The sequence below is a fragment of the Kwoniella dendrophila genome, chromosome 6, assembly GCF_036810415.1.
Source record: "Kwoniella dendrophila CBS 6074 chromosome 6, complete sequence".
Taxonomy (NCBI): domain Eukaryota; kingdom Fungi; phylum Basidiomycota; class Tremellomycetes; order Tremellales; family Cryptococcaceae; genus Kwoniella; species Kwoniella dendrophila.
The window spans coordinates 1,367,502-1,382,259 of record NC_089481.1 but is presented as its reverse complement, the minus strand read 5'-3'; the positions used below and the strand labels follow the sequence as shown (position 1 = coordinate 1,382,259).

The following is a 14,758-nucleotide window of genomic DNA, read 5'->3' as shown; positions in this document are numbered from 1 at the left end:
TTCAGTATTTGACAAAGTCATAAGAACCATCTGCGGAAAGACAATCCCGTTCAAACAGACATATAGTCTCATCTTACAGTAAACAGCTTTCACCTTCAATCAACACCGACCTTCTGATAGAAAGGCCGGCTTTCAATGACAATAACTTTACACCAACCTCGCATATCAACCTTGATACCTAAATATACGATTGATCCGTATTCGCATAATCGATAAATATGTCAAGTTCTGAAGGTTCTAATCATTCGCCCACCGATAATGTTAAGGCGGTCGATCACGTTCAGGACGGAGCTACATCGCCTAGTGTCGACTTGGGAAGACCCATTGTGGTGACTTCTTCAGCCGCTGTCTCAGACAGCTCAAGTACGAATGTACCTGGACAGAAAAAGCCAACAAATGATCCGAAATTGGATGATTCGATCGAAGTCATAAACTCGGCAATAACAACAAATGCTATATCTACTCCTGTAGATGACTCGACTGCCCATAAACATCACAGTCCACCGAAATTCAACGCACATTCGCGTACACATAGGAGTAACACTTTACCCAATCGAGACAGAAGTTATACTTTAACACATCAAAGCCAACCTACTAGGAAATACTCCTTGAGACGATCAAACACTATCGAGGATGGTCAATCACCACCACCAATCCCAGCTCCTGGAGATATTATAGCAGTTTTAGATCCTGCTTCTGTAGGAGGTGGTGGACCTTTAAAAAGAATCGAAACTGCCAGAAGTGAAAGAGAAGCTCAAGAAAGACTTGATAGGGAAGCACAAGGATTATCTACTGAAAATAACAATAATCAAGGTATACTAAAGAAGTTTAGAACGTATTCTAATACTTCATCAAGAAGAAGACCAACTTTTATTACACCTCTACCAACACATACATCATCTCATAATGATAGTGATCATGAACATGAGGAAGAAGAAGACGATAATCAAATCCAGCATCACGGTATCTTTTCACATTATAGATTGAAGAAACATAAACCAACTTTAACACCAATGCATTCACATTCACATTCTCGAAAATCCTCTATAATTGACACACCCGTAATCACATCCGTAGAAGACAATGAGAAGCAAGATGGTTATTTCCCTTCTGGTTCACGTACATCGGATGAGAAAAATGGTCAACACCAGAGTAAAGAAGAAGTAGAATCACAACGTAGATTAGAGTTTGAAGAACATGTTTATCCTGATGGTGGTTATGGTTGGATCGTGTTGATTTGCTGTGTGGTTCTAGCTGGATGTACCATGGGCTGGAACATGAATTATGGTGTCTTCCAAGAGGTAAGCACAATTGACTTCTGTCAACCTTGTCGCAAAGCTAATAAAATCTATTGAAATAGTATTACGCTACCAACATATTTCCTACTACGAAGAGCGCTATACTTGTGCTTCCAGGTTGCTTTAACGGATTTGTAAGTGACAAGATGACCTCTTTTCTTGGCACATCGACTTAATGCTGATACTTGTATGCCAGTTTATGAATTTCTCAGCTTTCTTATCTGGAAGGATGGGTGATAGATATGGTTTTAAAGTCAGTCCAGCCTAGATTGGACTGCGAAACCGTTTGGCACAATGGGCTGACTGTCATTCTGCCACAGAGAGTATTATACGCTTCAGCATCGATTTTCTGGCTTGGTTTATTCTTGGCATCTTGGTCAACTAAATTATGGCAACTTGCTCTAACACAAGTGAATTTTTTTTTTATACGCAATAACGCAAAATTGATCTGATAATCCGTTATTTTTCATCTTAGGGTGTTATAGCTGGCTTTGGGCAAGGCTTGGCGCTACCCCTTTTCATGTCGTTACCATCTCAGTGGTTTTACAAAAGAAGAGGTTTAGCTAGTGGTATAGCTATAGGGGGGGCTGGTCTTGGTGAGCCGCTACTACCGATCTCAGCTGTAGATATCCCTGACCAAAATTCGTTTGTTCATCAGGCGGTGGCACGATAACGCTAGTAGCAAGGCAACTATTAACTGCTGTAGGGTACAAGAAAACCCTCTTGTGAGTTAAACATCGCCTTGTAGAGCTACGGCTTGGCAGCAGGACTGACCAGTGACTTGATATGTAGAATATTATCCTTCGTCGAATTAGTCTCAATGCTCATAGCTGCATTCTTCCTACGTACTCGACCCACATCACCTGAAGCACGAAGTGGTAAAACAGCTCCTTGGGTAGATCGAAATGTAGTCAAGACTGGTGCGTTTTGGAGTATCATGATTGGGACTGTGGTAGGGACCACAGGTTATGCGTGAGTATTCTTCCCGTTGCGAGAATCGCTCCTCCCTCAACATAACTGGAGTTGACATCGTTTTGATCAATATAGAATGCCTTATAATTTCCTATCGCAATACACCAAAGCCAATTTTACCATCAATGACCCCATTCTTCTGGCCTTGTAAGTTCTTGTTATTCGGCATGGTTACTGAATAAACTATTCTTATGATAACGCTGAGGTAATTTTAACGCATGCTATTGATATATCATATAGACCTACCACTTTACTAGCATACATGGTTTGTGTCGGAAGAGCACTAGTAGGATTTGTTGCAGATCAAATAGGGCCACTCAATACCTACATATTAGTGTTCTTCTGTTCTGGAATCATCCAATTCGCTCTTTGGTTGACTGCAAAATCGTTTGGAGGGGTATTGGCGTTTGCTATAATGTTTGGGTTGATCGCTCCTGGATTTAGTGGAATCTTACCTCAAATTATTGTTCAATTATTTGGTCCTGCAAATTTAGCTACGAATGTTGGATTGATTTTGCTTTCCGGAGCGTAAGTACTACTCAAGTCCTGTTCGCCTGTCTACAGATCATATCGTTTGGCAGCTAATTCTTCTGCTATAAATTTTGAATCACGTAGACCCGGTAATCTAATCAATGGACCCATTGGAGGAGGAATATACGATGCTACAGGTAGAACAACATTCAAGTATACAATCATGTTTGGTGGTGCTATGCAAATTGCAGGTGCTATTTTGGCATGTTATGGTGAGTGCTTCAGACAGCACATTATGCTTTGAATACAAATGAAAAATATTTGTTATTCACTTTTAGCGAGATATAAAACCAGTAAGAAGTTCATCGTGAAAGTGTAGATCCCTCAAGACACATGTATATAATCCTATAATCTAGCAGTAGTATATCCAGCAAACAAGCAATGTTTGTCTTTTTATATCCCTATACTCGTAATGTCAGATACAAATCATCCATCATGCAAATACACATGACCAATTCCTGGATCAGCTCATGCCGCGTATATGGAGAAGAAGCGGTAGAAACAATAAGTGAATGTCAACTGAACGCTTGCAACGTTGAGATGCTGTGAACGATCAAGTTACCATTAAAGGAAGAAATGCACAGAGCAGTTTTACACCAGCTGATAAATTTCCGGCCGTCCCGTGAGCCCGACGTCCAATTTGATAATATCTATATGAAGCGACAAAGATAAAGTAATATAATGTAGAACAAAGCTGAAATTATGCGTGATGCACCCGAGAAGGCCAAGAGGGCGTGTGCTGAATTGACGGTAAATTTGTTGACATGCTGATATTCCATCACTTTGATTTGAGCGGTGATGTGAAGAAGGATCCGTTTTTTAGATTGACTTTGGTGTTTCAACACAGCTAAAATCACACACATAATCGAAGAGACGCCTGGGAACACAATAGTGAAAATTTTAGAGTGCTACCTATGCTCTGGCGTAATATAGATGCATGTATTGTGGGACAGTAAGAACCGTAAGAACCGACCTGGGAGCATCGAAAGAGCAAACAAAAACTGTGCCCCGACCCAGAATCGAACTGGGGGCTAAGGATTACACCTGTTTTCAGGCTCACTTTTCGTTGATAGAATATGAGACCTTCGCTTTAACCGACTAAGCGATCAGGGCGCTGTTGAAAGTTCCCAATGTAACACCATTATATGGCGTACTGAGGTTAAATGAAAATCGCGAAAATAGCAACGAAAACGCGATGTGTCCAGCAAGAATTGGTGTAAATTCAAGGTCACACTTTTCGTTAATTCACTCGAGCGCGTTGGAAATAACGCCAAAGTCACCTTGCACTCTCACAGTCATTTCCGTTCTACCCGACGATATGTAATAGTGGGAACGGCAAAGAGCTCATACTGAATTTGCTTGGTGTATCCCTTAGTTGACATGCCATGACTGTTCGATTTGCCCATATCACCTCGTATGGTAAAAAGAACAGGCTTGAAAGAATGGTATATTGCGTGGATTAGGGGGTATAACGCTTTCGGTCAAAAGAGCTCATAGACTAGATTATATAACACAATCGTTATATCTTTATCAAGGAAATACTAACAAAGCGATATTTTTAGTCGCTCTAAAGACATCGAAGAACTTATCCCAAACCTATTGGGCTGGATGTGCAGCTCTTGCTATATCATCACCTTATCGCAAAAGACCACCTAAAAAGGAACGCTATATAACATATCAAGGTTTTACACACTATGCCGTATCATTGATCAGTCAGGAGATTAACAAACAAAAGCTCTCTCTCATGATGTAAGCCGTGCAGGATGAAAAGACCTTTTCCTAAGTGCAACTCGAGCAAAAAGAATGGCTTCGAAGAGGTAGAAAACACCATGGTTTCAGCAATGGGGAACTCTGCCACTTGATTTGACATGAAGGTATGAGACGCTCGGAGGTACCAACTTAGCGATCTATCACAACGCTGAATCCTAACTGGCCAATTCAGGTGGAACCCAGAGACACTAGTACTCAAATTTAACCGTTAGGTAGAAGGCAGCAATTACTAGAAGCTCAACCACTGCTTCTAGAACAGGCTATACGACGTGTCTACAAGTTTGGTGGTGCCGAAGTCCGGTTCGCAGCCGTGACACGATCAAGGTCATCCGTGGTAGATTCTCGGTGAATTGAAAACGAGTTCTCTACGTCGCGCGATGCAACATTATCAGTTGAGTTTTAGGTGTCATCCAAAAGTTGAGAGCTGATAAAGTCATCCCAAATGGTAACGGATAATGTTGAAAAACCAGGAAAATTTTGAGCAATTCGGGATGTCAGTCATGGTTTCATCATGTTTCATCAGTGCCCCAATAAGATTCAACATCGAATCTCCTGTTGAAACACTCTACAGTGAGTGAGCCCCTTCAAAATTTGCAGCTGACTTTCAAGCAGTGCAAGTTTTTGTCAGATCCGTTTCCATAATTTCGTGTTCACAAAAAATGGAAAGAATTTTACAACGAATATTAATATATCAATGACTAAACCAGTCTATATGTCTCGTCAATTTATTTTACCCAAAGATATGAAATAGCATAAATCTGGTAAGTGCGATCAGAACTGAAAGAACAGACCGGAATTGTCAGTCACTTTCGCGCAATCGGTGCAATAAAGTTTTTCTTAATCACTTACTCTTATTTGGTATGATCCATTTGCTTTCGATAGATATCTAACCCATTTCACACTTTGATAACCACTTTTTTCGAAAACCTTTAAGAATCTCACGAGTAAACCAGATGCAGTGAACATGACAACTAGAGATCACAAATACAACATATCAGCTTGGATCCTCTCTGTGTCACATTTTCTCCATGGTGAAAACGGTTTAGTAACATGTCGCAGTCCTAATTTCAACTAACCTGAGAAATCTAGTTGAATAGGGGGTCTAGACCAAGCTTGCCTATGCGTTGTTGCAGCCAAATCCGCCTCTGCAGTCAGTGTACATTCTTGGGCACCCTGTATTCGCGGTATTCTGTAAGTTGGATGATCAGTCAGCGTTCTACCACGCCGATCAAGATCTAATGCCATGTAAGATATACTCACTTCCATATAATGACATTTTCACCTGGTACATATTTCGCCTTTCCTACTCCCACCTTCGCCTGAACTCCAGTAGTATTCAGCGGGGTTGGTATTCTCAAAACTACGTTGTTGGCATTCAGCTTAGAATCGAAGTTGGCTTTCAAGTGAATCGTATATTCTACTCTTGATTTGGACGGTTCAGTAACGTGTGTTTGTAGTCTGAATGGTAAATTGATATTGGATGTCGAACGGTATCTATGAAAAGTGAAACGTCAATACATTTTATTGGCCAAGTGGTTTTTGATGAGATTATAGAGTATGCTGCTAACTTACCTCATCAATTCAAACTCTCCATCCGGAGGTATGAAACTGATACTTCTATCTGAATCGAATTTACCCAATCTTACACATTGATGGAATTGACAATCATCTAATTCTACGGCATCATCAGATTTTGCTGTTTCGTTGCCCCTAAAATGGAAAAATACATCAGCCCTAGAGTTGAGCATCATAAATACCGGTATCTGGGCAGCTGATTGATGTGATAAAATCGTAACATACCTTTTCTGTAAAACTAATTTATCATTTAGACCAAATTTACACTCCGGTGTACCACTCAAATAGGCTCTCATCAGAATCTGACCATCCACATCTGCTCTCAGAACAGCACCTAGTGATAGTGTCGACCAGGTTAGCTATGATCATGTATTGGAATCGGTCAACCATTCGAGTCGCTCACCTTCCTTACTCATCAATAGGTTAACGGTTTCAATGACATCTACAAACGCCTCATTCTTCCTGTATTTCACATCTGATCTGCGCCATGACGTAGCTCCTGTGGCTTGTATAGTGATTTTTGAAGAGTCTTCTCGCTGTCAAATCAAAATACAGTCAGCTTGATACCCTGAGCATTGAAGGGTAAGAAGCTGAAATTCAACACACAACTGCCATCTCAGACTTTATACTTTCCGTCGTTATGTACATTTTCAGAGTATCAATTTCTGAATTTTGCGGGAAACCGAAATCGATAATCTCTATATGATATCATCAGTCCAGCCTTCTTGACATAGAGTTTCTAATTAATGTGACTTACCATCTAACAGCTCATAGATGAGTACGAAGTTGTTTTTCACACTCTCTTCATCTAATTTACTGAAATAACTTCGAGAAATCGTTATAAATCGGTATAAAAACTCGAAGACAAGAGCTGCAGAAGCGTTACATCTGAAGAACACTCGTTAGTTAAGATTTCCTGTATTTAATACCAGCAAAGAGAGGAGATTATACCAAACATACTTTGTTACTCCTACCACATATACATTATTTATTCTAACGTGAAAGAAAGATGTTGAACCTAAGGTTATAATTGGTGATCGAATATCTGGGTTTGATATCACTTGTATACGAAAAACATCTGATATCGATCGTCTGTCATGATGGAGTCAGCTATGTTAGACTGAATTTTATAGGGAGCTCATTGAGCAAAGTTGCCTTACTTCAAGTCCTGACGAAACAATCTAGAGATCAAGACTTCTCCCTTTTGGTTGAATATGAAGAATGCCTGCAGGGAGATCGTCAGCTATCTGTTAGCGGGGTTTCTTTCCATAACCAGCTCACCGAGATCATCTTCCATATCTCTTGATAAATGATGGTATATTGGCTGCTGAATAAGGATATCGACTTCAATTATATAATCAAGAGAAAGGACAATAACAACGTTGTCTATCTGGAACAGGTTGTTGCTCCTCCGCGCACGGTTCAGAACAACCAACAACACGCGCGACAGTTTGTATGACGATGAACAATGAGCCGGAATCAAATTATCACCTTATAATATTACATAACATCAAATGGTATGAGCACCGTGCACCTTCACCTATGAGTTTCAAGCTAATTGACAGTTATTCAAGGTATCTTGTATCTGCGAACTGATCTCCATCATTTTATCCTTAAAAAGGGTCAACATCAGCCCACATATACAACAATCTTCATAACCGCAAATCTGTTGCATCAGTCTGAGCTTCAAGATTTTAGCGTGTAACATTGCTGATGATCGTGAATTCAAGACGTCCTTTGAAAGCGTGTTTTCGCATCATAAGTCCCTCACCTCGCTTCGACAGGGAGAACCCTTTATCATTTTCAGAAATGTCTAGACGGACGACCTAAGGTTATCTTCCACCTCAGAGCCTGAAGATTTTCGGAATGAATATATATATATATATATATATATAAGCTGTTTATCGCTCGGCTGCTTTCCATTTCGTATCATATTAAACCATTGACTTGCTAAACAAATCAAATATACCTACTTACTTGCTTCATATCAGCCGAAATGACTATTCAAGCTTCAAAATTGTTCGAACCTGTCAAGGTTGGCTCATTAGACCTTAAGCACAGAGTAGTATTGGCGCCTTTGACTAGATATAGAGCTGAAAAAGATACCGGAGTACCTGGCGAACATTTTTTGATGTATTATTCACAAAGAGCTTCTGGTGGGTTTCTAACGTGTTACGAGTAGGCTAGCCTAGAAGTCCCTAAGAGATACAAGACATGAATTCAGGAAAGCTCCACGTCAAAGCTAACATGTTCCTCTTATCGCTGTAGACGGAGGATTACTCATCACTGAAGCTACGTTCATCAGTGAAAATGCAAGAGGTTATGATAGCGTACCATGCATCTTTAACAAGAATCAAATTGAAGGATGGAAGAAAATCACAGATGCTGTACATGCTAAAGGAGGTAAAATTGTTTGTCAACTATGGCATTTAGGGTGAGTTTTAACGTTTTGAGCTTTGTTACGCCATCAAATATGGGTGTTCATAATCCTCTTTCGCTTCTAGCCGAGTTGCCAATCCTGAAGTTTCGCCTATCATTTACGCTGCTTCTGATATCCCCGATCCAGAAACTCCATATCCATCACCCAAACTACATGTAATGACCGAAGAGGATATCGATAGAACGGTTGATGAATACGTTCATGCTGCTAAATCAGCTGTTGAAGCTGGGTTTGACGGTGTTGAACTCCACGGTGCAAATGGTTATGTAAGTGCTAGAGCAATTTGATCAATTTACATATTCCTGAGAGCATCGGTGATGATCGATCAAATTAACGTTTCCATGTTTTTACCAAAAGCTTATTGATCAATTCGTAAGTCATGGTAGTCCACAGATATCGACTAATATTCAAAGCTAATCTCATTTCCGATACTCTATAGCTTCAACCTGTATCTAATCAAAGAACTGATTCATATGGAGGATCATTAGAGAATCGATTCAAATTTCCTTTAAGAGTTTTGAATTCAGTTTGCGAAGCTATTGGAGCTGAAAGAGTTGGAATCAAGCAAACTCCATTTGGTAAATTTCAAGGTATGAGAGGAGATTACAAACCTTTAGATACATTTATACCATGGACAAAAACTATAATTGAGAATCAACCCAATTTAGCTTATATCCATACAGTTGATAATAAAACCCATGTAATTTTTGATGTTCCGCCTGAAGAAAGAAATCAACAAGATAATATAGATGAAATTAGAAACGTTGTCCACAAGAATGGAAATGGTAAAATCAAGTTTATAGTTAATGGTGGTTATGCTTCATAGGTTCGGATCCATTGAAACATGCAGATGAAACTGATGATTTGATCGCTTTTGGAAGATATTTCATCTGTAAGTACTTGTTTTAGTTGATTATGTGACCTTGACTGATAGTATTCTTGTATGATTATTTTTAGCCAATCCCGATTTACCCAATAGACTCAAGAACGGTTATCCACTCAAAAAATATGAGAGAGATACTTTCTATTCTTCAGGTCCAAAAGGTTATATTGATTTCCATGAATATCAAGCCGTACACCAAGATGAGGCTGCCAATCCTGATCACGTCTAAGAGGTTCTGTTGTATATAATATCATTCGATATTGACAATCTTCGTACATGGGTCGAGCGCGTTGGACCCTAGCTTGTCTCGGTGATAGTAGATTAAATTGTTCATAGACAGGAAGAGTCAAATGGGGAAATGTTAGAGCTGATGCATGGATTAAATGATGTTTTGATAAAAGCTAGTATGCTACCTGCACTGTGCTAAGGTTATACACTAAGACTGTATTTGTGTAACCCATTTTTCGTCCGTTTATCCGGAGAGGATAATTTCGGTCAGTTCAAGGTTAACTGCTATCTACTGAGTCATTTTCGACTTTTTTTTGACTCAAAACATCACTAAAAACAGTCATCCTTCCTTTAACATCTTCTGATCTGGTTACTTATCAGTTGAAGCCGGATTGATTCGAGTAGATCAGAGTATATGCTCAAGCATTCACTATATAATCACTCGATACGCTCTTTCCGATATACCAAAAGTTCACATTTTCAATCTATCACCTATCTGAACAAGTATAATTACCCGAGCGTAAGATCAAGACCACTGTCAACTTCTACACAACTCCTAAGTCATCAATCACCTATAATTGGAACGGAAAGAAAGAAAAACAACACGATGTCAGCACAAGACCAAAAAGTAGCTCCACCACCTGATCTTTTACCTGCAGAACAAGCAAATCCAGCTGAAGGTGCTGCTGCTGCTACAGCTCCTGGAAGTTCTGCTCCCGCTGTCGCTGCTGCTGAAGGTGGAAAAGAAACATCAAAGAATGCAGGTAAGCTGTTGCGTCGCGTCTCTTTCATATTGACACGCCTAGCTGACGAATCATGTAGCTAAGAAGGAAGCTAAACGACTTGAAAAGCTCGCTCAAAAAGCAGCAAAAGGTCCAACTGTAGCTCAAGGACCAAAGAAAGATAAAGCAGAAAAGAAAGAGAAGAAAGCAGAAGCTCCTGTTGAAGAATGGGTCAACACTACACCTGCAGGTGAAAAGAAAGGTGAGTACCATATTGCTGTATTTGCTGGTAAAACCGCCAACTTTGCTAATCTGTCGTAATTACATTCAGATGTTTCCGGTAATCTTCCATCAGGATATGATCCAATTCAAGTTGAAGCTGCTCATTACGAATGGTGGAATGCTAAAGGTTTCTTCAAGCCTCAGTATAAATCAGATGGTCAACCATTAGATAAAGGAACATTTAGTATCACATTCCCTCCACCAAATATTACCGGTAACTTACATATTGGTCACGCTTTAACAATTGCTATTCAGGATGCTATGGTCAGATGGTGTGTCATTCTCATCTATACACGTCTTGCTGAGGTCCGAATTAACACTCTAAGTCTACAGGAAACGAATGCAAGGTTACACTGTCCTTTTCTTACCGGGATACGATCATGCCGGTATCGCCACTCAAGCTGTTGTAGAACAAAGATTGATCAAGACCGAAGGTCATTCTAGACATCATTATGGACGGGAGAAGTTTTTAGAGAAAGTTTGGGATTGGAAAGATCAGTATCAAGCAAAAATTACCACACAGATGACAAGACTTGGTGGTTCATTCGATTGGGATAGAGTTGCTTTCACAATGAGTGATTCACTCAGTAAAGCCGTTCGAGAAACTTTCTGTACAATGCACGAAAAAGGTTTATTATACCGAGCTAATCGATTAGTCAATTGGTGTGTTTACTTGAATACCAGTTTATCAAATTTGGAGGTTGATCAATTGGCCTTGACTGGTCGAACATTGCTCAATGTTAAAGGTTATGACGCCAAAGAGAAATTCGAATTTGGTGTTATTACTTCTTTCGCCTATCCAATAGAGAATTCTGATGAAAAGATTATTATTGCTACCACTCGTCCCGAAACCATGCTTGGTGATACAGCTATCGCCGTTCACCCTGACGATACCAGATACAAGCATCTCCACGGAAAATTCGCCATTCATCCCTTCAACGGTAGAAAGATTCCTATCATCACCGATGCTATTACTGTAGATATGGAGTTTGGTACCGGTGCCGTAAAAATCACTCCTGCACATGATCCTAACGATTTCGAATGTGGTCAACGAAACAATCTTGAGTTCATTAGTTTGATGAATGATGATGGTACATATAACGAAAACGCTGCTCCATTCCAAGTAAGTCTCCAAATATCTCCAGCTAGACTACACCTTGGGCTGACCCAAAATCTGCCAGGGTATGAAACGATTCCATGTCAGAAACGAAGTTATCAAAGCTTTGAAAGAGAAAGGATTATTCATCGAACAAAATGACAATGAAATGCAAATCCCTATCTGCTCGTAAGTCATTCAAATTAGAGATTTAACCACAGGCTGACCTTTTATCAATAGCCGATCCGGTGATGTAGTCGAACAAATCATCAAACCTCAATGGTGGGTCAGCTGTAAACCCATGGCCGAAGAAGCGCTCAAGGTAAGCTTAGTCCAATCGTGAAAGGCGATTCTCAACCGCTGATCTGGCTTGTTTTTAGCGAACTCGAGCTGGTGAACTTGAAATCAAACCTAAGACCTCTGCTGCTGATTGGATTCGATGGATGGAGAACATGCAAGATTGGTGTATCTCTAGACAACTTTGGTGGGGTCATCGATGTCCCGCCTATCTCATCAAATTCGATGGTGAAGTTCCAGATGTAAGTAATTTGGTAGACTATCCTAATCACCCGACGGTACATCTAACGTTTTTGCATTAGACTGCTGATGACAAGAACTGGATTGTCGCTCGAGATCTCGAAGAAGCTGAAGCCAAAGCCAAAGAGCGAGCTAACGGCAGAAAATACACTCTCGAGCAAGATGAAGATGTTCTTGACACCTGGTTCTCATCTGGTCTTTTCCCCTTCTCTACCATGGGCTGGCCTGATAAGGTATGTCCAGATTATTCCTTTGCTATAGATTGTCGGTGTGCTAATTAAAGATCCTCAGACCGCCGATATGGAGCACTTCTACCCTAACACCATTATGGAGACCGGATGGGATATTTTATTCTTCTGGGTTGCTAGAATGGTGTTCTTTGGTAACACACTTACTGGTAAAATGCCATTCAAAGAAGTTTATTGTCATCCAATGGTTAGAGATGCTTATGGTAGAAAAATGTCTAAATCACTTGGAAATGTTATTGATCCTATAGATGTCATTACTGGTCAAGTCTTACAGAAATTACACAACGATTTGAGAATGGGTAATTTACCTGAAAAAGAAATTGTAAAAGCTGAAGAAGGTCAAAAGAAATTATTCCCTAAAGGTATTCCTCAATGTGGTACAGACGCGTTGAGATTCACTTTATGTAATTATACCTCAGGTGGTAAGTATTCAATGTCTATCAATATCATGAAACGCCGCTAATGCCATGCTTGCTTTATTAGGTCGAGATATCAATATGGATATTGGAAGAGTTGAAGGATACAGAAAGTTCTGTAATAAACTTTGGAACGCTACTAAATTCTGTCTTTTCCGAATGGATTTAGTCGATTTGAATGGTGTTAGACAGCAAAGTACTTTCGTTCCTAACGCTTCTCCATTAGTAAGTTAGCGTCTTCACTGAGCTGAGAGAAGCAGGTCAAGCTAATGAATGACCCCAACAGCCAACTGGTCAAGAAGGTTTAGTTGAGAAATGGTTATTCCAAAAACTCAATCTCGCCACAGCAGCTGTTAACAACGCATTAGAAGCTAGGGATTTCGCAGAAGCTACTTCAGCAGCTTATCAATACTTCTTGAATGATTTATGTGATGTGTTCATTGTAAGTTCTTTTTTTCAAGAGTGTCAACGTATCATAACTGAACGATTCGCGTTTGGAACTATAGGAAGCCACGAAACCACTTTTCGAAGCTGATACATCAGCATCAACAAAACTTTCTGCACAAAATACACTTTACACATGTCTTGAAGGTGGACTGAAATTATTACATCCTTTCATGCCTTATGTAACTGAAGATTTATGGCAAAGATTACCAAGAAGACAAGGTGATAAATGTGAAAGTATCATGGTATCTTCCTTCCCTGAATATGTAAGTTATCTTGACTGTTTTCATAACTCATGGGATGTAAAGTTGAATGAAAAGCTGATCAAGAATGATCGTGCAATTCAGATCTCACAACAAGAATTCCCAGAAGCTGCTGCCGAATTCGATACTGTTGTAGAATGTATTAAAGCTGCTAGATCTATTGTTGGTTTATACAACTTACCAACCAATGGTAAGACTATCGAAGATAAAATCACTGGTGAGTATTCAGCCTTTTTCAGCTCTTCTAATTATCGTCATTGTGATCAATCATATTGACTTGATACTTTCCAGTTATCGTCCAAGTTAAGACCCAACAACAGAGAAAACTTTTGGAATCTCAAGAACCTATCATTATCGGTTTAACAAAAGGTTGTGGTACAGCTAAATTCATTTCTGATGATTCTGAAGTACCTAAAGGTTGTGGTACAGAATTCGTTACTGCTGATATTAACGTTCATATTCCTGTTGCTGTAAGTGTCTGTTCTATATATACCTCTTTATGTCAAGTTTCATCACCCCACGATTTATCCAGAAAAAAAAATCTGAAAACTGAATAAACGCCTTCTTTAAGCAAGATGATTAGGTATACTGATATAAAATCTTTTTTCTTTCTTTTATTCTTTAGGGTAAAGTAAATGCATCAGCAGAAATTGATAAATTACAAAAGAAAGAAGCTTTAGCTCAATCAGGTAAAAACAAAATCGTAAAATTAACTGAACAACCAAATTATGAATCAGCAGTTAAAGAAGAAATTAGAAATCAAAATTCAGAAAAATTGAATAATTTAGAAGTCGAAATTGAAACTTTAAGATTATCAATTGAAAGATTTAAATCTCTTTTATAAGTCAAAGGTTTGAGTATAAGGCGAGGAATATGATATAAAGATATACATCAAATACATAGATTGATATAGTCTTGGGTTTGTGCATACGATTGCTCACACATGTATAGATTGCTAAGATCGTTGATTTCGTTTTAATGTCAATTCATTGCATGAAAGTATTTTTACAAGCATCATTTTGCTATATCTTGTATACAACATTATTTATTAAC

General features: G+C 39.3%; 4 protein-coding genes across 4 annotated transcripts; 3 read left to right on the top strand and 1 right to left on the bottom strand.

Moving 5' to 3' along the window:
* Positions 1 to 218: 218 nt before the first annotated feature.
* On the top strand, positions 219 to 3,120 carry L201_005061 (uncharacterized protein; the record flags this gene model as incomplete). The annotated part of the gene is made up of 11 exons (XM_066220794.1): positions 219 to 1,301; positions 1,361 to 1,432; positions 1,495 to 1,551; positions 1,619 to 1,708; positions 1,774 to 1,894; positions 1,957 to 2,023; positions 2,091 to 2,270; positions 2,346 to 2,417; positions 2,511 to 2,798; positions 2,886 to 3,013; positions 3,080 to 3,120. The coding sequence occupies 11 exons, from the start codon at positions 219 to 221 to the stop codon at positions 3,118 to 3,120; spliced, it is 2,199 nt and encodes a 732-aa protein (XP_066076891.1).
* A 2,288-nt stretch (positions 3,121 to 5,408) lies between these two features.
* Positions 5,409 to 7,436, bottom strand: L201_005060 (uncharacterized protein; the record flags this gene model as incomplete). Its single annotated transcript, XM_066220793.1, has 11 exons — positions 5,409 to 5,542; positions 5,648 to 5,760; positions 5,832 to 6,065; positions 6,144 to 6,281; positions 6,372 to 6,480; positions 6,550 to 6,682; positions 6,753 to 6,844; positions 6,904 to 7,034; positions 7,107 to 7,238; positions 7,307 to 7,371; positions 7,428 to 7,436. 11 exons carry the CDS (start codon positions 7,434 to 7,436, stop codon positions 5,409 to 5,411), a joined length of 1,290 nt encoding a protein of 429 aa, XP_066076890.1.
* Positions 7,437 to 8,142: 706 nt separating this feature from the next.
* Positions 8,143 to 9,698, top strand: L201_005059 (uncharacterized protein; the record flags this gene model as incomplete). Its single annotated transcript, XM_066220792.1, has 7 exons — positions 8,143 to 8,302; positions 8,415 to 8,580; positions 8,651 to 8,852; positions 8,944 to 8,958; positions 9,026 to 9,371; positions 9,413 to 9,478; positions 9,544 to 9,698. 7 exons carry the CDS (start codon positions 8,143 to 8,145, stop codon positions 9,696 to 9,698), a joined length of 1,110 nt encoding a protein of 369 aa, XP_066076889.1.
* A 606-nt stretch (positions 9,699 to 10,304) lies between these two features.
* On the top strand, positions 10,305 to 14,549 carry L201_005058 (valine-tRNA ligase; the record flags this gene model as incomplete). Its single annotated transcript, XM_066220791.1, has 15 exons — positions 10,305 to 10,461; positions 10,520 to 10,681; positions 10,751 to 10,973; positions 11,035 to 11,824; positions 11,883 to 11,986; positions 12,038 to 12,119; positions 12,178 to 12,336; positions 12,397 to 12,567; positions 12,626 to 13,004; positions 13,066 to 13,223; positions 13,285 to 13,440; positions 13,505 to 13,708; positions 13,790 to 13,922; positions 13,997 to 14,175; positions 14,331 to 14,549. The coding sequence occupies 15 exons, from the start codon at positions 10,305 to 10,307 to the stop codon at positions 14,547 to 14,549; spliced, it is 3,276 nt and encodes a 1,091-aa protein (XP_066076888.1).
* Positions 14,550 to 14,758: the final 209 nt, after the last annotated feature.